At 48.2% G+C, this 22,619-nt stretch overlaps 1 protein-coding gene across 1 annotated transcript in view; it reads right to left on the bottom strand.

Moving 5' to 3' along the window:
* Positions 1-17,690: 17,690 nt before the first annotated feature.
* Positions 17,691-22,619, bottom strand: part of LOC137083514 (meprin A subunit beta-like) — a 37,638-nt gene continuing 32,709 nt past the window's right edge. Inside the window, exons 7-13 of the mRNA XM_067449460.1 lie at positions 22,384-22,562; positions 21,858-22,076; positions 19,907-20,062; positions 19,528-19,752; positions 19,016-19,447; positions 18,578-18,748; positions 17,691-17,800 (exon numbers count right to left, since the gene is read on the bottom strand). Of these exons, the coding sequence (XP_067305561.1) occupies positions 17,691-17,800; positions 18,578-18,748; positions 19,016-19,447; positions 19,528-19,752; positions 19,907-20,062; positions 21,858-22,076; positions 22,384-22,562 (1,492 nt within the window). The remainder of the gene's footprint in view (positions 17,801-18,577; positions 18,749-19,015; positions 19,448-19,527; positions 19,753-19,906; positions 20,063-21,857; positions 22,077-22,383; positions 22,563-22,619) is intronic.

The raw sequence follows: 22,619 nt of genomic DNA, 5'->3' as shown, positions 1-22,619 counted from the left end.
TTTCTTAAGAAGAGCACTTTATGAACTTTATTATAAAGTGCCGAGGCTCATGCCGAGGCTGAGCGGCGCCGTCTTTCCTGGGGCTCCCAGATGGACCTGGCTCATCGTCTGGAGAGTACAGTTCTCGCGGACGATCAGCCAGGTCGCGAGGGCAGGCTGACGGAGGAGTCGAATGGAGACTCCTCCTCTTCGTCTGCCCGTGCTCTCCCGGTCGATCAGAGGATGGCTGTAGATGAGGAGGGAAATGAGGCTGAGGCTGAATCCTCCCAGCCATCCTGCCCAGTGTATGGGGAGCTGTTGGCCGTAATGGGGCGCGCGGCGCTGAGACTTCAGCTGCCGTTGCAGAGAGCCAGAGGAGAAGCTGCCCGTCCTGACAGATTGGGCGATCGGTTTCTCCCCAACCATAGCCGCCCAGCTCCCGGGAGCCTTCCATTCCTCCCCGACCTTCACGAGCAGGTCGTGGGGGCATGGAAGAAACCCTACTCGGCGCGAATCCATCGACATCAGCGTTTTAATTTCGCTGATGTCGAGGGATTGGCCGAGGCAGGGTATGTGTTGATGCCGCCCATCGACGAGACGTTCGCGAACTATCTCGCGTCTGGTTGGCCATCGACACTAAGAGCTCCAGCCCTGCCATCGAAACCCTTAAAGACGACTTTGCGTCTTAATGGCAGGGCATACACGTCGGCGGGTCAGGCGGCGGCGGCCTTGGACACAGTGTCTGTGTTGCAGGCTTATCAAGCTGACCTGCTGAGGGACCTCGATCAGGGGGAGGGCCTACCCCCTGATGCGATGGCTGAGTTGCGCTGCATCACGGATCTCTCTCTCCGGGCGGCCAAACACACAGCAGTCGTCATCGGACGGTCAATGGCGACTATGGTCGCCACGGAGAGGCATCTGTGGCTGAACCTGGTAGACATCGGGGTGAAAGAAAAGGCCTTTCTCCTCGATGCCCCGGTCTCGCCCTCTGAGCTTTTCGGCACCTCCGTCCGGGGTGGCGCCCAGGCAGGAGGGTGTCCCTGGCCCATCGAGATCCGAGGATCATCGACTGGGCCAACGCAGTAGTGTGGCCTCTCGTGCGCCCCCTCCGTGGAGGAGCAGGACGCAGAAGAGGCGGGACACCCGCAACAGGGGGGACATCGGGGAGAGGAACCGCTTCCAGCGCCGAAAGCGAGGCGGTGAGTCTCCGCCCCCGAGGGCGCGGAGAACGTGATGGTATGTCCCTTCCTTTGTTTTCTTTTGTTTTCTTCTCTCCCCGGGCACGCTTTACACCAGGCCGCGCGGGCCTATGATGAGCGGATGTGAGACTCTAACGGCCTGCCAGGCCGGTGTGTGAGAGCGCCCCACCCTCTGGTTAGTGCGCCGAAGCATGCATGTTACATGAAGCGATGAGGCACTGAAGACAGCGGGTGAGTCCCCTTTTAGGGCAAACATTCTTCTTTTCAATACCTTATGTTTGGACTCTATGCTTCCCTGAGGGATGTTTTTTCTCCAATAAGAGTGAAGGAATGTAACAGTTGGAGAAGTTGGGCCTGTAGTTCCCCTGTGAAGGTGGCTAGAACGATGTTTGTATAAATGTTTATGTATGCTGTATCTTTGCTAGTGTAGCAACAGTAGTATATAAGGCTGTTTCTCTTCTGGATATGTGTAATATGAGCAGTTGAGGCCACCGCACATGCCGCGGGCATGTAGCGGCGATATAAACTGATGTATGTTCTCCTAGCGAACTTTTTAGCTGTAGCCACCTCTGGGTAGCGTTGGCACCTCTGCTAGTGAAATATCTAGATGAATATGTGAGGTTAGGCTAGCGCATGAGCTACAGTAAGGTCTGTCCCAGCCCTTTTTAGGGCCTCTGTTGGTGGGATTATCAGACCGATGCTAGTGCATCAAGTTGGCCTAGGCTGTTGATGGGATGGCGGTGACGTCTCGCAGTGGCATATCGCCCTGGCAGTTGCCCCGGGCTCCTGTCGGTAGTCTTGTATCCCTATCCGGCCTCCCCGCAGTTAGGGTCGTCCGGCCAATGCCCACCCCCCTTCTGCATTTGGGGGTTGTTATTAATGCAAAAGGTGTGTAGTAGAATGAATCGCGACTCAGCCAGTGGTCGTGGGGACGGGGTAGGCGTCTCTTCGCGGTGCGCAGTTAGACTGGTTTTGCTAGCCCCGCCCCCAGAGCTAGTGCGGCCGCCACTTCTGGGCAGCCCCCCGGCTTGGTTTTGGAAATGGCCGGTTGTGTGTGTTCAATATTTTCACCTCTTGCTCTGTGTCTTCTGCTTCACCTTTTAGGGCTCGGTCGAGCTGTACTTCGCAACCATTGGAAAGCATGGGTTGGTAGGATGCTCCCCTGGAGCCAAAACACTGTCACAGCTGACGCCCTTGCGCGGACGGCGGACCACTGGACGACCAGACGGCCGCCCTGGAGGCAGGTGGCGTAAGTTGTACTCCTCTCGCTTTAGAGGGTCCAAAGCATTTTTTGCTGAGTGCACTGCTGTGGGCATTGTGTTTTAGGTCCACACTGGTAGGTGCTGCCTGGGAGACTGCGTCGTCACAGAAGGCTTCTACGGGCCGCTGGGACGGACCATCTACAGAAGGCCGGCTGGCGGGGAGACGCCAGCCGAGGCAGTCCGGGCAGTTAACTCTGGGTCAGGTGGTAGGCCTCAGAAGGCCTCCCTGTGGGTGAGTTCCGACCCGGATCGTGGCCCATGTGAGCCGGGGAGGGTTCTCCCCAACGATGTCGGCTGCAGCAGAAACCTCGTCATAAGTAGGCCCCTTACGGCCTCCCTGGGGATAAGTCCCCAGGTAGTGACTGGATATCCAGTCCTCATCAGCCAGCAGACAAGCCACTGTCAGCCCGACTTATGTGGGCTCGCTGAGTTTCAGCACGCCTTAGATGGCGTCCCCTGAGGGGGTGACCTAGGGTTCCGACCATTAATTGAGAGGATCTAGGCCGCTTTAGGCCTCCTGTAGGGTGAGCCCCGGTTCCCAGGTCTTGCAACAGTGTGCGTGGGTGCTAGCCAGGCGGCTAGCATGGTCTGCTATCAGGGGCCGGCCGCTTCAGGCCGTCCTAAGGTCGTTCCCGGCCCTGCTGGGTTTCCGGTGGGATTTGCCATCGGATAAGCACCGTCTGTCACCAATCTAATAGGGAACTGCCATTCGGCAATAGGCCTCTCCAGGCCGCCCTAGAAGACCGGACTATACGTAGGCATCAAACAGGCCTCCCTGGAGGCGAGCCCCGGGAACACAGCAACTCCCGACAGTTTGCACATTGGCAGGGAGCAGGCCGCTCCAGGCCGCCTGAGGGTGAGCCCCCGAGCCGGGACGCTCGGTAGGCCAGTGTATTATGCTGTCAGGCCTTTCTGGGCCTCTTTGGGAAAGGATTCCCGGACCAGGTCTCGGTGACAAGCTAGCCATTAGCATGGGTGGCTTCTGGGGTTATGGCCTCATGGGCCCCCTGAGGAACCAGTAAAGCCACCTTCCTGTGGCTCTTAACAGCTAGCACTAACGGTGCCAGGTAGAGGTGCCTCCTGGCCGCCCTGGAGGGGAAACGGTTCCCTTGAGCGGGAACGTATAACTGGCTTTGTGCTGACAGCTAGCGGCTGCCCGCCGGTGGGTCCCGGCCTTGGCCGGTATAACTCAAGGGCGGGCTCATGCCCTAGCATGACGAGACTCCGTTTCTGCTGCGCAGTCCCTTCAGGACAGGGACTAGCTAGCCTACAGCATGGTTTACCTACCAGGCTGGCTTAAGAGCTCCCCTCATTGAGGGTCATCTGCAAGCTTACGGTCGCTTGAGTCTGATCAGACGGGTAGGCCCCCCTCGGGGTCTCCCGGGTAGATCAGTCCATAGGCCTTTTCAGGCCTCCTGAGCACCCCTGTAATAAATGTGTTCAGTAGATCCTAGGATCGAGCAGAAGAGACTCCCCTCGCTGGCAAGGGTAAGATGCACTAAGCTAAGTACTGCTCTCCAGGATTCCCGTCTCCGAGTTCCGGTCTGAGGAGGACATTGCCAGTTTGCAGTCCCTTAGTCTGGATGCTCATGAGTAAGAGCGATTTCCGGAGGCTCTGTTTTGACAGACAGGGTTGACCAAGCTGGGGTGTCCCACAGAAGTGATGCCAGGTGAGGCCTCCCTGGTGGCATTTGGTGAAGGTTTTCCCGAATTAGTGACGGCTGGGGTGCCCTCGGGTCCCCTAGCCACATTCCCTTAAGGGACTCCTTCCTTCGAAGTAGTAGGTCCCAGGCCCTCGAGCAAGCCGAGAGTAGGAAACCTCAGATAAAACTTGATAAGGTTCTCTCTTAGGCATATAGCTTGGGCTATGACCATAGGGAATGATGTCACTGGCAGCCTGTGTGGCTAGAGGGGTGAGTGGTTCAGACTTTCCTTTTCAAACTCTTGTCCAGGCAGTTGTCACTGCTAGTAAAGGGCATGCACTCCCCTCAGCATGGCGGCGTGGGTATATCGTTCCCCGTAGCGTCAGCTGACGCAGCGCGAGTTCCCTTTCGAAAGGGAACGTCCCCGGTTACGTATGTAACCTTAGTTCCCTGAGAACAGGGAACGAGACTGCGTCACATGGCCATGCTTCAAGGTCTGCCTGCCCACAGTCCCTTCAGACGAAGCGGATAGCGTCATGTCGGCACGGTGCCCTTTTATACTTCCTGGTCGCACGGTGATGACCTCACCAGCTGCCGACGGTCAGTAGGATTGTGATTTGATTCGCAGCGTCTCGTTCCCTGTTCTCAGGGAACTAAGGTTACATATGTAGCCAGGCCCCCAATGTAATCAATGACAGAGTGCAAAAAACATCTCTAACAAAAACAAACATCTAAACAAACAGTATTTACTCAGTACACTTTGATTCGGAGCCCCTAAAGGGTGTAAAAAATATGAGATATGAGAATAAAAGTATTTTTCAATGCTTTTGCATTCTCACACAAAGATATTTGTGTTCTCTCGCAAAGATCGGCTATTTGCATTCGCTCGCATCCTGTCACTGAATATAAAAAAAAGGTGCTTCTCGCTTCAATGTTCTTTACAGAGCCCCTAAATTGACATTGTGATGGAAGAAATATAAGATAGGAAGAAAATAAAATGAGGAAAAATATTAAGTCAATGCTGTTGCTCTCACAAATGATTTGCATTACACAGAGAAATGTTGCTTTCACTCACAAAACCTTCATGTTTCAGCCCAAAAGCACTTGCGGTCCCAGAAAAATGTGTTTGCTCAAAACCTTTGTGTTTCATTCCAAAAACGCTTGCACTCCCCAAGAAACGGTGCGTTTGCAAGTAAAACCTTTGTGTTCACCCAGAAAGAGCCTGTGCATTCCCTGAGAAACTTTTAATTTTTGAAAAAAAGAAAAAAAAATGTATATATATATATATATATATATATATATATATATATATATATATATATATATATATATATATATATATATATATATTTTTTTTTTTTTTTTTTTAATTCCACCACCATCATGCCTTTAGGGCAGGCTTCCTCAAATACTGTTTCTACAGTTTAAGTGAGCAGCATGTCAAAACAACAGAGCAGTAGCCTATACACACCAAAATCGATCAGGATTGATTATGGTAATGATCTTTTAGCGATATATCCTCTTAATTTTTATTTAGAACCAAACATGCTTCACTCAAGCCCTTTCCATTCCGTGCACGTCGGTTCTCTCACCATCTAAAGACGTTAAAGCACCACATTTAGACCACATGAGCATTCAAGCTATAAAACCTTATGAATGTGTGCGGAGAGGACCAACCTGCTGCATCACAAACACTTTTTAAGGGGGCACCGTTTACTAATGCAGTAGAGGAGGCGGCCCCCTGGTAGAGTGACCCCTTAGTCCTATAGGCAAAGCTTGACTGCGCGCCTCATAGGCAAGAGCAATAGCATCCCTGACCCAATGTGACATGGTCTGTTTGGTGGCAGCAGAACCTCTGTTACGGCCCCCATGGCAAACAAACAATTGCTCTGACTTGCGCCACTGGCTAGTGCAGTGGACGTAGGCCTGAAGAGCACAGACTGGACACTGTCTATGAAGTCTCTCCTGATCCGGCATTTTGAAAGGCGGAGGGCAGAAAGAGTGACAGGATGTACAGTCGAGAAAAAAACCTTAGGCTGGTAGTCAGGATGAGGATGCAAAATCACTTTCACCCTTCCTGAAGCAAAGTCTAAGCAGGATGGCGATATTGACAGAGCCTGGATATCCCCAATTATTTTTAGAGAAGTTATTTCCATAAGAAAAAACATCTTTAGGGTCAGAAGTTTGTCAGACACTGACTCTAGAGGTTCAATGGGAGCTAAGCCACATGAAGGGATCTTGGTTCTTACGGGAGGCCTCAACCACCAGGCCCTGCGAAAAAGGGAGAAAGCAGAGGACTGACTACATCTAGGTGGAGTTTCCATTCCCCTATAGGTCATTTCTGTCTGGACAGCAAATATGCTCCCACATTCAGTTGCCCCGGAATACACTGCTGCAATAAGTATAAGGTTTATTCCATGATTTAGATGGACCCCATGAAGGTCCTTAAATAAGGGGAGAGACTTAAAATTACTCAGTTCTCTTTACGTTCACTCTGTCCCTGTGCCTGAAAGAGGACTCAGAGAGGACTTTAGTACACTGTAAAAAAATATTTAGAAAAAAAGTTACCCTGTTGCCTTAAAATTTTGAGTTCATTGAAATTGAAATTTTGAGTTAATACAATGAACATTTTTTGAGACTTGACAACCTTTATTAAGATTTTTAAGCATATTGGGTAATTGTGTGTGTTTTATTTCTGATGATGCAGTGAAACATGCCAAATAGTGCTATTTTCATGGTTTATCAATTTTTTTATGTGGTTCAGGTACAATAATATTTTGAGTTTCTATTTATTAAACAAATTTCCTTCATTGTATCAACTCATCAACTCAATTTCAATAAACTCAAATTTAAGGCAAAATAAAATCGTTTAAGGCAACCAGTTTACTTACTTTTTTAAGTTAAACCAACAAAAAACAACCAAAAATTTTTACAGTGTAGGAATGTGATCTCAGACCCCTTTGTGTTCAGACTGTTGCTTTTGGATCTAGTCCAGTTCGGCCTTTAACATTTGATCCCATTCACTTACATTGTTTGTTCCTCAGTAACCAAGATATTTGTTTGTAAAGATTATTTTTTATGACATTGCTACAAATGCTGTTGAATTAAGTAGTTTATCTTTTTACACAAAAATATAATTGTTTTTGCAATACTACATATTCTTGCCCTAGTTATATCAGACATCCACCTTTGTAACTAACATTTATTGAATTGTTTTCCTTGATTAATGTTTATTTTATTACAGAAGGCAATGATAACATAAGCATACAAAAATAAACAATACAATAAAATAATAAAAGAAAGATGCAAATTAAATAAACTGCTTTAAATTTTCCATGTAAAGTATGCCTTTACATATGCCTAAAGTGCTATGCCTAAAAGCAGTATGCCTAAAAGCAGTATTCAAATAAGCAATGGAATAATCACATGAAAAAATAAAACAGCATATTTTTCACTGTATGATGTACTCCACTGATTCTATATTAGCTTAGTAATACAGATGTTTACATTCACTTAAGACAAAACCACCTGTTTATGTAAAATTTCTGTGTTTTTGACACTTTAATTAATGCAATAAGACACTAAAGAGTATTCTGTTTATCTCAGATCACGAGCTGTGACAGCTGGCTTCTGTGAATGCACTTTAGGTGTGTGCGCTCATGGCTTGTAACAGCACTTTTTAACTGGCAAGGCTTGCAGTTCGGAATTGTTCGGAAGTGGTTGAAATTGCAATAAACAAGTGTATATTGCGAACAAAAAATTTGTAGATATCTGTCAGAAGAATCAGCCATAATGACCAGCCGATTTGTATGGAGGCATCTGATGACCAAACTACATTGGAATTCGCGAACAGAAAAATCAAATAATTAAAATCAAATGCGCTTCGGGATCACATAGTGAAATTTTTGGATCTGGTGAACAAGCAGTCTAAAAGGAAGGACCCGTCTCCTGTTCATCAGCCAAATCCATTCTAGATCTCAACGATCTCATTGCGGGTGCAGACTGAAAGTAGCCTGGTCTTACCAGACTCTCGTACATTTTATTTATACATAGAGTCTGGCCACTTCCCATTGACAAGTGTTTACTTCCGCAAAGTACTCTCTTGAAGATTAAAACTATTGGATCTGCCATAACCCATCGCTTTTGTTTGGTTGTGACGTATGTCATGCCCCCTTCACCTGTTTCACACATGGAAATCCGTCCAAATAAATGTGCAGGCCACCTCAGTGATAAAACCATAGGATAAAACCTAAAACTCGTGCATTCGGATTGTGATTTATTCACGCCATGGTGGAGGGGAGAGTTTTGTGATTTGGGAACGCGCTGCTCACAAGGTCCGTAACATCATTGTATGCTGTAAATAAAATGACATATGCTTGGTATGATAATAGATGCTGCTATAAATAACGGACCAATTCAAATGTTTATGTGCTTTTATTTTAATTTGTTTAAGTGGTGATGAAATATATTGCTCTTTTAAATACTTGCCAGCATTTTAAAGAAATACAAGTCTAGAAATGCATCCAAATAAGAGCAAAGTGCAACCATACGTTGCGGAATTTTGAAGTGATATATTCTTGAAAACTCAGAGATGTGGATTCGGACAGCTATTACATCACCACACGACCTTGGTGTTTGTCAAAAGCAGTAGGTCATTCGGCCGGGGATTTTTAAGTGGGTGGGAGACGGACGGCAATAAAATAACTGACCAGCCTCTGTAACCTAAATGCCAATACCTTCCGACCCCACGAGAAACGATTACCGTCCGAATAGGTCTTCAGCCAACTCCTTCACCACAAATGGAGCGAGCTGGAAAAAAATTGTTTTACCGAATTCATCCTGTTGGGGAGGAGGGCCACCAACAAACCTCAGCAAAGATTGTTCTTGCTTCAGCTTTAACTTCTGGATATTCAGCAGCGGTGCCATAACATAATGAATGGTTTCCTTTGCATCTTTCTCCGCTGCCATTACTGAACTACAGCTCAAACTAGCCCACCACATCAACGACATTGTTCTCAGCCACTCCCTCTGTTCGCTGATTGGACCGGTAAAAATTTGTTTAGAAAAAACCTAAGAATACACCGCAGTCCTAGACATACTGAAGGAAAATGAAAATTGAGCGGAAGTACGTAGGAGGGCAAAGCTAGGCTAGACTGAAAGTAGCCCAGACGAGCATGCATCATTTTGACTGTGAACAGTTTGCAATGCCGTTACTCGCCCGACTCCAATGCAGCTACCGCATGCTCTTTTACCTTTAGTTTTACCTTTATTCTACACTGCTCTGTCCCTCCTTGTAAAAATGGTCTAATGGTTTCCAGGTTCTATGAAGCCGGTCCCTCAAAAATACGGAATGGGTCAGATTGGTTAGCTGGCCCAGTATGTTCTGATTCGCTAACCGCCTAGTTCACGTGTTTGTTGATCGGCGAGCTGTGGGCAGGTCAACACCATTACATGTGTTCAACACTGACAGGGAGTCGGAGCCTGCTGGATTTACAACACAAGATCATCCACTTCACCTGATATACGTTATGTGACATTACATGAGGAAACAATGTTGAAAATGGTTGTCTTAGTTGACCGGTAAAGTTATCACGGGCTGTGGGCGTCTGAGCCGCCTTTATGTGTTTGTTACAACACTGAAGGAGCCTGCTGGATTTAAAACACAAGATCATCCACTCCTCCTGATATATGTAATGTGACATTACATGAGGGAACAGGGTAGACAATTATTGTGTTAGTTGATCGGGAAAGTTATCATGGGCTGTGGCTGTCCGGCCACCAGTATATGTTTAAACACTGACGGAGATGGGGCCTGCTGGATTTACAACCTAAGATCATCCACTTCCCCTGATGTATTTTTGTGATTGTGTAATGTAATTTGAAGTGTATGAAACCTAAAATAAACATTAAAAGACATCTCTCTAAATCACTCTGTCATCTCTTTTAATCACTCAGTCTTTGGCTCAGTGCCAGTCAATGTGCTAAAGCAGATTGACAATTTTGAATTTGTAAATCGCATGAGGTGTTTTTCATCTATATTTGGCATATCAATCAGCATGTTAAGAGCATTTCATAATAAGTGAAGTTTTTATTAACAAAATTTCAGGAGGAGCAAGTGCAGATAATTAAACCTAACTAAACACAAGTGGAGCACGCTCAGATAATTAAAACTCATTAATACTTAAAAAATTAATACTCTGGGTTCGGGCCAAATTCTGAGACCGGAGCCCTCCCCTGGACAGCACGCCAAATATGCATAATCTTTATTCTATTTAATTTGATGTAAGTGTGAACTATTGAAATTGTAATAATTGGGAAAATTATTTGATGGCAAGGAAAGACAACTTAACCTTTAAATGACTAGTTAACTTTGTTGTCTACTCATGAGGGAGTTTTGATTATTATGTCCTTTGTTTGTTTAATTTTAGTAGATACTTATTTTAAGAAAAATATAAAAATGGTCCAGACATCGAGGAAAAGCCTGTACCCCCATACAGAATTTTTACTGTCACATCACATTAAAAATAATAATAGCTTGATAAAACATTGGATACCTTTTAATAATCATATCTAATAACTGGTGACATATTTTAATACTTTTATAGAAAAACTCTCAGATGTCACTGCTTTGGCACTGAGGGCCCATGTGATTATTATTTTGGCTGTTTGGGATATTTATTTATTGATTCCATTTACAGGAAGAAATTTATATCTATTCCAAAAGAAACAAAAAAAACAAAAACATGGTCAGACCACCATGTTTTTAATTGAATACTTTAGGTACTTTAATTGAATACCCCTGCTTTAGGGGGTCTGTACTACTAAACCATGCTCTTCTGAAGTTTTATTATTCTGCTGGAGGGCCAAAAGTTTCATATGTGTAGTTTTAATATTTTATGGTAACAGTTTTATAAAAGCAATTTTTGTTTGCTCACTTGTTGCCTTGCTGTTTTGTGAATATAGTCACATCTAGGGGTTGCTGCATGATATACCTAATGCCATATAGTTCCCTTTCAGTCGGTCACGTTCGACGTACGTCAGAACTGAACCGACGAATTGGGATCTGCCCTCAGAGACCTATCCACTTCGAGTGTATAAAAACGAGCCAATCGGAGATTGGCATGTGATCCACACATTCCACGCTCCGCCCCGCAGCGCGGGTATAAATAGGAAGTGGAATGGTAGATCAAATGCTTTTTTCAACTTCGGAGCCGAACAGTTCAGTACTGTTTCCACGAAGAGTGTTTAGAGACTGAGTCTTGGAGAGAAGGAAGGAACTGCCAGTGCGGGTGTATAGCGCTTCTCAGCGAGAGACCGACCAGTGTTGCAACCGTTTGCATTCATTAAAAGAGCTTCCATTGTTGGTTCGCTGGGCGTTTTCCCTTTGAGTGTCACACGCAGGCTTGCACTGTGGACTGCGTGCTGACCGCGGTCATCTCCCTGAGTGCTTCAGCACAACTAAAAGAGCAGTTTTCCATCCTAAAAGAGCAACACGGTTTGACCCTGCGTCTTTTTCAAGATGTCATTCAAACCGTGTGTTTCTGGGTGCGGTCGCTTTCTGTCCCCGCTTGACGGTCACGTTCGTTGTCTCTCGTGTCTGGGCACTCAGCACGCGGAGGCTGCGTTCGTGAATGACTCATGTTCCCACTGCGGGAACATGACCATCGCAGTGTTACGGTCCAGACTCCAATACCTCAAGGCGGGTGGAGCACCCTCGCGCATCCCCCGGTCTAGCGGTCCTTCTGCGCCTAAGCAGAGGGCTGCTACTCTGGCTGATGACTTGGGTGGGGACCTGAGGGTGACGGTCAGGGCAAACCCGCCGGGTCATATGGCTCCTCGGGCCCCTCCCCCCTCCGCTGCGCCGGTGGAGTTTCCGGAGGAGCGTGCTGACCTCTCACGTGGAGTGCCAGCCGTTTTCTTCGGGGCTCCGGCGGAAGACAGGATGTCGGTCGCTGCATCGGGGGACGAGCTAATGGGTTCTGAGGATGAGGATTCAGCTGCGCTGCACCCTTCGGGTGTGACAGCGTTGCCCGAGTCTGACCCAGAACTTACGGCTATGCTTTCCCGGGCCGCCGCAAGTGTAGGGCTCGAGTGGAACCCTCCACCGTGTCCCGAACCTTCGCGGCTCGACGATTGGTTTCTCGGGACGGCCCGTGCTGGTTCTCAGCGCCCCGCCCCGGTGCCTTTCTTCCCGGAAGTGCATCAGGAGATCTCGAAGTCGTGGGCAGCGCCGTATAGCGCTTGCTCGCGATCGACGGACTCCTCCGTCCTCACCTCCCTCGATGGCGGTGCGGTGAAGGGTTACGTGGGAATCCCGCCGGTCGAGCGGTCAGTGGCGATGCATCTGTGTCCCAAGACCGCTGCGGACTGGCGTGGTGCCCCGCGCCTCCCCTCCCGGGCGTGTAAGTTCTTGTCCGGGCTAACCGGCAAGGCTTACACAGCCTGTGGAGAAGCCGCATCGGCATTGCATGCCATGGCGCTCCTGCAGGTCTACCAGGCCAAAGCGCTCATGGAACTGCACGAGGGAAGTTCCGACCAGGGCGTTATGCAGGAACTGCGTGCGGCGACGGACCTCGCTCTCCGAGCGACGAAAGTCACTGCACGCTCCCTGGGTCGGGCGATGTCCACTCTGGTGGTCCAGGAACGCCACCTGTGGCTGAACCTGGCAGATATGCGTGAAGCGGACAAGGTGCGATTCCTGAACGCCCCTATCTGTCAGGCCGGCCTCTTCGGCGACGCCATCGAGGACTTTGCCCAGCAGTTCTCGGTGGCCCAGAAGCAGACGGAGGCTATCAGGAACATCCTGCCCCGGCGACCTGCTGCTGCCTCCACCCAGTCGCCGGCCGCAGCTCCCCCGCCTGCTCGTCGCCGAGGGCGTCCCCCGGCGTCCGCCTCCGCCCCTGCCAAGCCAAAGCAGCAGCCTCCACAGGCCAAGCAGGGTGCTGGGCGCAAGGGTGGCGCCCAACCTGTCCAGACCGCTAAGCCTGCCGGCAAGCGCAAGGGGAAGCGGCCCTGAGACAGGCAGCCCAGGGAGGACAGGAGCTGCTCTTTGGGAGATGATGTCCGCATCCCTCCCACACCCCCCGGAGGAGGACCGGGGGGTCCCGACTGGTCTAGTACATCTGCCGCCAGCTCTCCGGAGCTCGGCGGTACCCACATACTCACAAAAAGAGCAGTTTCCTATCATCCTGGGCCCCAAGAGGGTCAGGGTGGCAGTTCACGACGCCTCCGAGCTTTGTCTCTCCCTCCCTCCCCTCCCCTTGCCAGGGGGCAGCAGAGTGGGCTCCGAGGACGCCTCCGGGCCTTCTCACCCACTCTCTGCCTCTCCCGGGAGAGCTCAGACAACACTCCGGGCCGCCCACGCACCTCCCGAGTCGGGTCTGAGCATCCCACCTGTCTGCCTCCGGGCAGCGAGCAGTCGAGCGGGCTCCGAGGACGCCTCCGGGCCTTCTCACCCGCTCCCTGCCCGCTCCAGGAGAGCTCGCGCGACACTCCGGGCCGCCTCCGGGCCTCCCGAGTCGAGCCAGAGCTCTCCGTTGCGCTGCCTCACCCCGGGCATGTCTGTGGTGCCGTTGGTCCCGCTGGTACGGTCCCTGGGAGCGTGGCTACAGCTCCCTCGACCGTCCTGTTGGCTCATCCGTACCATCAGACTTGGCTACGCGATTCAGTTCGCGCGCCGGCCACCCAAGTACAAGGGCATCCTCTGCACCTCAGTGCGAAGCAGCGATGCTCAAGTCTTGCGGTCAGCGATCGAGGTCCTACTGGCGAAGGACGCGATCGAGCCGGTTCCTCCAGCCGAGATGAAGACAGGGTTCTAGAGCCCCTACTTCATCGTGCCCAAGAAAGGGGGTGGGCTCCGGCCAATCCTGGACCTGCGCGTCCTGAATCGGGCCCTGCACAAGCTCCCGTTCCGGATGTTAACGCAGAAACGCATTTTTCAATGCATCCGTCCCCAGGATTAGTTTGCAGCGATCGACCTGAAGGACGCGTACTTCCATGTCTCTATACTCCCTCGGCACAGACCGTTCCTACGCTTTGCGTTCAAGGGGAAGGCATAACAGTACAAAGTCCTGCCCTTCGGGCTGTCCCTGTCGCCTCGCGTCTTTACGAAGGTCGCGGAGGCAGCCATTGTTCCACTCCGAGAACGCGGCGTTCGCATCCTCAACTATCTCGACGACTGGCTCATTCTCGCCCAGTCTCGGGAGCAGTTGTGCGAACACAGGGACATGGTGCTCAGTCACCTCAGCCTGTTGGGCCTTCGGGTCAACTGAGAGAAGAGCAAGCTCTGTCCTACGCAGAGAATCTCTTACCTCGGTATGGAGCTGGATTCGGTCAGCCAGACTGCGCGCCTCACGGAGGAGCGAGTCAGGTCGGTGTTGAACTGCTTGAATATGTTCAAAGGCAGAACAGCGGTCCCACTGAAACTTTTTCAGAGGCTCCTGGGGCATATGGCATCCGTAGCCGCGGTCACGCCGCTCGGATTGCTTCATATGAGACCGCTCCAACACTGGCTTCATGGCCGAGTCCCGAGGTGGGCATGGCAGAGCGGCCAGTACCGGGTCCCAGTGACTCCTTACTGCCGCCAAACCTTCAGCCCGTGGTCCAACGCTTCGTTTCTCCGGGCCGGGGTGCCCCTAGAACAAGTGTGCAGGCATGCTGTGCTGTTCACGGATGCCTCATCCATGGGTTGGGGGGCCACGTACAACGGGCATGCAGTTGCGGGTCTGTGGACGGAACCGCAATTGCATTGGCATATCAATTGCCTCGAGTTGCTAGCAGTACACTTGGCACTGCGCCACCTCAAGGGGCCGCTACGTGGCAAGCATATACTGGTCCGTACGGACAGCACGGTGGCCGTTGCGTACATCAACCGTCAGGGTGGTCTACGCTCCCGTCGCCTGTTCCAACTCGCCCGCCACCTGCTCCTGTGGAGTCAGAAGCATCTGAGGTCGCTTCGGGCCATGCATGTCCCTGGTGCACTGAACCAGACAGCCGACGAGCTCTCTCGGCAGCCAGCACCTCCGGGAGAATGGCGACTCCACCCCCAGGCGGTCCAGCTGATATGGGACCAGTTCGGAGCCGCACAGGTAGACCTGTTTGCCTCTCCGGACTCGACCCATTGCCAGTGGTACTATTCCCTGACCGGGGGTACCCTCGGCACAGATGCACTGGTGCACAGCTGGCCCCGGGACCTACGCAAGTATGCGTTTCCCCCAGTGAGCCTTCTTGCACAGACCCTGTGCAAAGTCAGGGAGGACGAGGAGCAGGTCTTGTTAGTTGCGCCGTATTGGCCCAACCGGACCTGGTTCCCAGAACTTACTCTCCTCGCGACAGCCCCTCCTTGGCCCATTCCCCTGAGGAAGGACCTTCTTTCTCAGGGACGGGGCACTCTATGGCACCCGCGTCCAGACCTCTGGAATCTTCATGTCTGGTCCCTGGACGGGACGCGGAGGTTCTAGATGGACTACCACAAGCAGTTGTAGATACCATCTCTTCAGCTAGAGCCCCCTCTACGAGGCGCCTCTATGTACTGAAGTGGAACCTGTTCGTTGAGTGGTGCTCTTCCCGCCGGGAAGACCCCCGAAGGTGTTCGATTGGTGTTGTGCTTTCCTTCCTGCAAGACGGGTTGGAGCGAAGGCTGTCTCCCTCCACCCTCAAAGTGTACGTCGCCGCAATAGCGGCGTATCACGACGCAGTCGAAGGTAAGTCCGTGGGAAAGCACGACCTAATCGCCAGGTTCCTCAGAGGTGCGAGGAGACTAAATCCTCCTCGTCCATCCTCGATACCCTCTTGGGACTTGGCTCTAGTGCTCAGAGCACTTCAGAGCCCTCCCTTTGAGCCTTTGGAGTCCATTGAGATTAAAATCCTGTCAATGAAGACAGTGCTCTTGACTGCTTTGGCCTCAAGAGGGTAGGGGACCTGCACGCACTTTCGGTCAGCGAATTGTGCCTAGAGTTCGGGCCTGGTAACTCTGACGTTGTCCTGAGACCCAGGCCCGGATACGTGCCCAAGGTTCCTACCACTCCCTTCCGGGACCAGGTGGTGAACCTGCAAGCGCTGCCTTCGGAGGAGGCAGACCCAGCCCTGGCTTTGTTGTGTCCGGTCCGCGCTCTTCGCGCTTACATTGACCGGACCCAATGCTTTCGGACCTCAGAGCAACTCTTCGTCTGTTACGGAGGCCAGCAGAAGGGAAAGGCTGTCTCCAAGCAGAGGTTAGCCCACTGGATAGTGGATGCTATAGTCTTGGCTTACCAGTCCCAAGACGTGCCTTGCCCGTTCGGTGTAAGAGCACACTCCACTAGGAGTGTTGCTTCTTCCTGGGCGCTGGCTCAAGGCGCCTCACTGACAGACATTTGTAGAGCTGCGGGCTGGGCGACACCTAACACGTTTGCTAGGTTTTATAACTTACGTGTAGAGCCGGTATCTTCCCGCATCCTCGCCCCTGGTGGCCAGGAGCGCTAAGTGCCCGTTCTAAGTGTCGGCTTGCAACGCCACTCCCGCCCTCTGGGCCGGATACGTGCGTTTATTGTCTCCAGTTGTGTTCCCCGGGAAACCAGCTAACCCTGTCGAGCTCCTCCGTCACCCCACGCGGTGTCAGACGTTGCGGACCGTCTGACGCTAGGCCTGCACCCGTATGCTTGTGGAACGTGGTTGTAGGCTGGGTTCCATATGTAGCGGTTCCCTCACGGCAACCCCATATGTGTATTCGTCCACGGTATCAGCTACCCTTCGGGCTAGCCCCGTGTCTTTCCCTCGACAGAGCCCGCTCTGTCGTCTCTGGGCGTGTTCTTTCCCCCCTACAATTAGGTTGGAACCACCCCAGAGACTGCCATATGTTGCACTACCCTGCCAGGTTAGTCCTTATGTGTATTCCGCCACCACCCCTTCCCTGAAGGACGTGGCCCCGCAGCGTACCTCTTCCGAGAGGGCACGCTTCCCAGCGGTCTATGGTCACTCTAAGTGGGTCTTGCAGAAACAGCAGTGACTGACCTCCCTGCTTGGAGCCCTGACTTCTGACCGTACCATACTAGGCGGTCCAGTGCGCTCAAGCAGGACGCTGGAAGGGCCAGCATCCTGGCGTTTTCCAAAGGGATCCCAATTCGTCGGTTCAGTTCTGACGTACGTCGAACGTGACCGACTGAAAGGGAACGTCTCGGTTACGTATGTAACCCTCGTTCCCTGAAGGAGGGAACGGAGATGTACGTCCCGTCGCCAGGAGCTGTGCTTCAGCGAGGAGCCCAGTCACGTATTCGGCTCCTAAGTTGAAAAAAGCATTTGATCTACCATTCCACTTCCTATTTATACCCGCGCTGCGGGGCGGAGCGTGAAATGTGTGGATCACATGCCAATCTCCGATTGGCTCGTTTTTATACACTCGAAGTGGATAGGTCTCTGAGGGCAGATCCCAATTCGTCGGTTCAGTTCTGACGTACGTCTCCGTTCCCTCCTTCAGGGAACGAGGGTTACATACGTAACCGAGACATTTTGATTATATTCACACAAACATAGCACATTCTCTCATACCTTATTTCTTAAATATATTGTTTAATGTTGCATTAACCTACCCTATTTTTTGTACAAGTTTACAACAAAAATTCAAGGGATATTCACCTTATAACACATGGTGCTTGGTCACTTGCATCCAGAGAAACGTTGAAATTCTTCACTGTCACTTTAGGGCAGGGTAGAGAGTCTTTCTTAAGTAACCCTGAGATATCTATGAAAAAGTATTCAGGAATATGAAACAACATTTAGCTAAATGTTCTGAGAACATTTCAGCTGATATCACAGCCATCTATTTGAATTTATGCCATCATAGCCACACACAGAATGCATCGTAAAATGTGAAAGGAATGGAAAAGAATACAGTTCCCTTTCAGTCGGTCATGTTCGATGTACGTCAGACTTAGACCGACGAATTGGGATGTGACTTTAGAGACCAATCCTACTTTGAGTGTGTAAAAACGAGCCATTGAAATTTGGCATGCGATCCACGCATTCCACGCTCGACCCCACAGCGCGGTTACGTATGTAACTCTCGTTCCCTGAAGGAGGGAACGGAGACGTACGTTCCGTCGCCAGGCGCTGTGCTTCCGCTAGGAGTCCGAGTCACTAGTCGGTTCCTCAGCAGAAAAAAGCGCTGATCTACCATTCCACTTCCTATTTATACCTCGCGCTGCTGGGCGTAGCGTGGAATGCATGGATCGCATGCCAAATTTCATTGGCTCGTTTTTACACACTCAAAGTAGGATTGGTCTCTAAAGTCACATCCCAATTCGTCGGTCTAAGTCCGACGTACGTCTCCATTCCCTCCTTCAGGGAACGAGGGTTACATACGTAAGCGAGACGTTTTAAGAAGCAGAATTAACTTACGAGATGTGAAAAAAGCAGAGAAATGCTGCGATCACAGACATGTGTCTAGAACATTTCCATTAAAAAAAGTTCTGTGGGAACCAGCCCTTATTCTGCCCATTTTGTACTTCACAAAACCTACCTTGTATGCTGAAGAGAAATATGATGTCACCACCCTTGATGAACTCTCTTTTAGTCAGATCATTTTTTGCTATGACATATATATAAAACCAAGTACCCACGAATACAGATTCATTGCCAATGATGACTTGAGTTCCATTTTTTCGAGGATTGTCCCAGTAATATATGCCATCTGTTAAAACAAAATGTGTCTTTTAAAAAGCCATTTGACGTCAGAGATAATGTATCTGTAGTAAAATGCTGCATATAAACGTGTGTGTGTGTGTGTGTGTGTGTGTGTGTGTGTGTGTGTGTGTGTGTGTGTGTGTGTGTGTGTGTGTGTGTGTGTGTGTGTGTGTGTGTGAGTGTTTGTGTGTGTGTGTGTGTGTGTGTGTGAAGATGTGTGTGAAGATGTGTGTGAAGATATGAAGATGTGACAGGAATATAATCAGATTCTCACCGGATGAAACCAAAGCAGGGTCAGTGGTGATGCTTTGCTCTAAGGACATGCGCTTCTGTATGTGTGGATTCTGGTCGAGCATCTGCAACGTTATTTGTCTCCATGGACAAGGCCACTGCAACTGGTTATCATATTCACCAGATACCAGATGAACATACATGACAAGGAAAATCTGATTCACTACAAATCTAGACTGAAAGCGATAACCATCACTGGAGTAATACAATGGACTGTAATATGTTGAAGATTCCTCTGTTGAAAAGTTCCTTATCTGCCATGTGTGGGGACACTCAGTCTCTGAAATATTGATATCGTCCACTGAGAAGCCTCCACTGGAGTTTCCAGCTCCTTTACGGCCTTCAAATACAACTTGGAAGGTTTTGTTTGCATTCAGTGACACATGATGCAGTTTCCAGTAATTACCAGGGAGCTCTGCAAGAAATTAAACTGTATAATTAATTTTTTTAGTACAATTTAAAAAACATAGGCCTGCAGAGTTAATAGAGTTAAACCTGTGATCTGATCCATTAGTCTGAGAGTTCCTCTGGTGTCTGTTTCACTCTGGTATTCTCGGATCCAGATGTTGAGCTGGTCAGACTCATTACCACTGTGATAGTAGTAGAACTGCAGGCACTGGACTTTGCAGTCTCTTTTAGGGGTCATTTTCTTGCTCTCCATTCTGGCTGTGTCACTCTCGTTTCTGCCCTCAGTGCTGAAGTGCATGAAAAAAGACGTCCCTGCAGGCATGAAAAGAGGTGAATAGTTGTGTGAAACTGGGTGATACAGTGACTGCAACTGTGGATGGAAGTGAAGCATTTCCTTTTGTGTAGTATAAATCACTTCCTGTGATGTCAAACTATCCATTGACTGACTGACTGTAACGGATCTCACCATTCTGTTCTTTGCTCAAGTATGTGTGGTCAGTCACACTGACACCTCTCACTGACTTCACTCTCTGCCAGCCATAATCAGCAGCAGAACAGACGCTCATCTCACACAGAGATTCATCATCAAAACTGCAGTGGTCAAGGAAAGAGATGGAGGAATCTGTAATGCAAACAGACAAACTCACCAAACATAAAATCAATTCCTTACAACTTCCCATTCATTACAGGTTTTTCCTAGTCTCCTTTACATCAGACTTTAAGTCATGCTAAAATATATTTAACAACCACAAACTGCAACATTTAATCTTACACAGAATCCAAATAAACTATAAAATCTATAAAAGCCCAAATAAAAACAATATAAACTCTGAAACGATTCATCGAGTAACTCGAGTTAATCGAATCCAAAAACATCCTAGAGTCAAAATCATCTGCCTCGACGCTTCGCTATTAGTCCATTTAACTACACACAGATGTTGCAAAAAGACATTTTTTTGTGTGTAAGGAATCGGAGTATGAGCGGATTGCGGTTATATCCACGGTTCAAGTGTGTAAACATCCCAAAAATTGCCAGTGGATAAGAGAAATCATTAATATGTTGATTTTAATAAAGATGCGGAACTCTCATTTCACGCTAAAATGCAATGAATGCTTGTCGTTCTTTAACTTTCGTTTTCAGCTAATGTTGAGATCAAAGACCGCAATGCGGGAGAGAGAGTGGCATCAGCACTGCTAATATTATTTAGTATCGCTGTTTTTAAATGAAGACAACTGTGTGTTGAGCTTCAGGATGCGACGCTGAACCTTTAAGTTGTATTTGTGGCAGTACACGCGTCAGCTGAGGAGATACGAGCAACTCCAAACACATGAACGCGATGGAGTTTGCAGCTTTGCACATGGATGACCGTCATTGTGATGTGTGTGAAATCTTTAATGAGACTTTATATATCCTACTTGATAATGTCTTCGAAATGCACCATTAGATGTTCTCAATACTAGGTGCAACAAACATCAAAAGCTGTAACGTGTGTGTGCGTTTGTGATGAGCAGCGCTCTTGCTTTCAGAGCTGCGTGCTTTCATTGATTTGTGTAATTTAAATATCACACTTTAATCATATTTATAGCTACTAACTTAAAACAAGCTGTGTTACAATGATGAATGATTAGCTCAAAAGATCTGCATGTGTGATGTAGCTTACTTTATCTGAATTAAACATATCTCGCGTTTGATCACGTTCTTGCGGTTATTCCTCCGTGTGATGTATAGGTTGTCGACCCTGGTTAATGTAAATGTAATTTCGCCAAATAATTTTTTTTGTTAAGCAACCTATTTCAGTGTAGCTAATATGTGATGATAGCATTATGCTTAACACGGAGGATTTGAAGTTGTGACTATCGGATGCAGGTGGATGGTTTGTCTTGTCATCTAACAGCTGATTCGGTGACAATAGAGCTGATCCACGCATCTCTTGTTCCAAGTTAACCTGTCCAATATTTTTTGCTTCAGTATAGGAGTATATAAGACAGTAAATGCTTATGTCATGCCTGAGCTGAAGCTGAAACATGAAATTTGCGCAACATAAATACAATGTTTAGGCATTACAGTATTGTTATTTATATTACTATTATTCATATTGGTTGTAGGTTTAGTTTTAAATTGAACTATGTTTACCTTTTTAAAGTAATTTGAAATAGATTTTCATATAATATAATATAATATGACAATTGTATGCATTAAAATTTTTTAGTTTCACAGTTATTAATGTATGCAGTTTCAGCAATAAAACATAATTTTTCATAAAAGAAAAAAAATTAGATGTTAATTTTAAGATACCATCTTATTGTCTCTTATTGCTCTTTAATAAAGGAAAAAGTAATTATTATCCGATTAATCGATCGATTAAGTGACAGATTAATTGATTACAAAAAGAATCGATAGCTGCAGCCCTACTCACTGCAATTATAGAGTTTGTTGAGTTCAATTGCATCATATTCACTGATGTCCAGGCGTTGACCAATCACATCTTGGAACTCTGGACGTTTGGTGATGATCGTGGATCCATTACCGTTACTGAAGGCATTTTTATCATAATGCATCACAGAGTAATAGTCATATGGGGTGCCTTGGATGGTGGTCAGATTCTCATCGTATTTATCGAAATTGCTCTCATAACCTGAAAATAAAGACAAAAGGAGTTATTAAGATTATTGTTCATAAAGAATGGCTTAAAGTGTTTATGCTGAGTAGGCAAATGGACACTGGAATCAGTATTACAGTGTATGTCTGTATATAACTGTTTCACTCATTTCCTAAAAACAAATACATTTAAAGAAATAATATTAAAAAAACAAGGACACCTTTTTTTGATGTTTTGAAAGTTGATTGTCACATAATCATGTATATAACTGTTTTACTCTTTTCCTTAAAACTATAATACAAAAATTAAATTAAAAAACGAAATAATACAAATACAAGGCCACCTTTTATGATGTTTTGAAAGTTGATTGTCACATAATCATCTCTGTCATATCTTGACTGCTCATGCCAAAATCCAAGTGCATGGAGAAACTCGTGCTCAACAATGGCTTTTATTCCACAGCCATTTCCAATGGAAAGAGGCTGACCTCCAGGAGAACTACGGCCAACGTATGACCAACACCTGCAAAATAAGAGAGAGCAAAACAGCACATTCATGTTATAATAATGTAATGTCAAT

Source organism: Pseudorasbora parva, chromosome 7 (assembly GCF_024679245.1).
Source record: "Pseudorasbora parva isolate DD20220531a chromosome 7, ASM2467924v1, whole genome shotgun sequence".
NCBI lineage: Eukaryota > Metazoa > Chordata > Actinopteri > Cypriniformes > Gobionidae > Pseudorasbora > Pseudorasbora parva.
The sequence above is the reverse complement of the archived record's forward strand: the minus strand, read 5'-3'. Positions and strand labels throughout refer to the sequence as shown.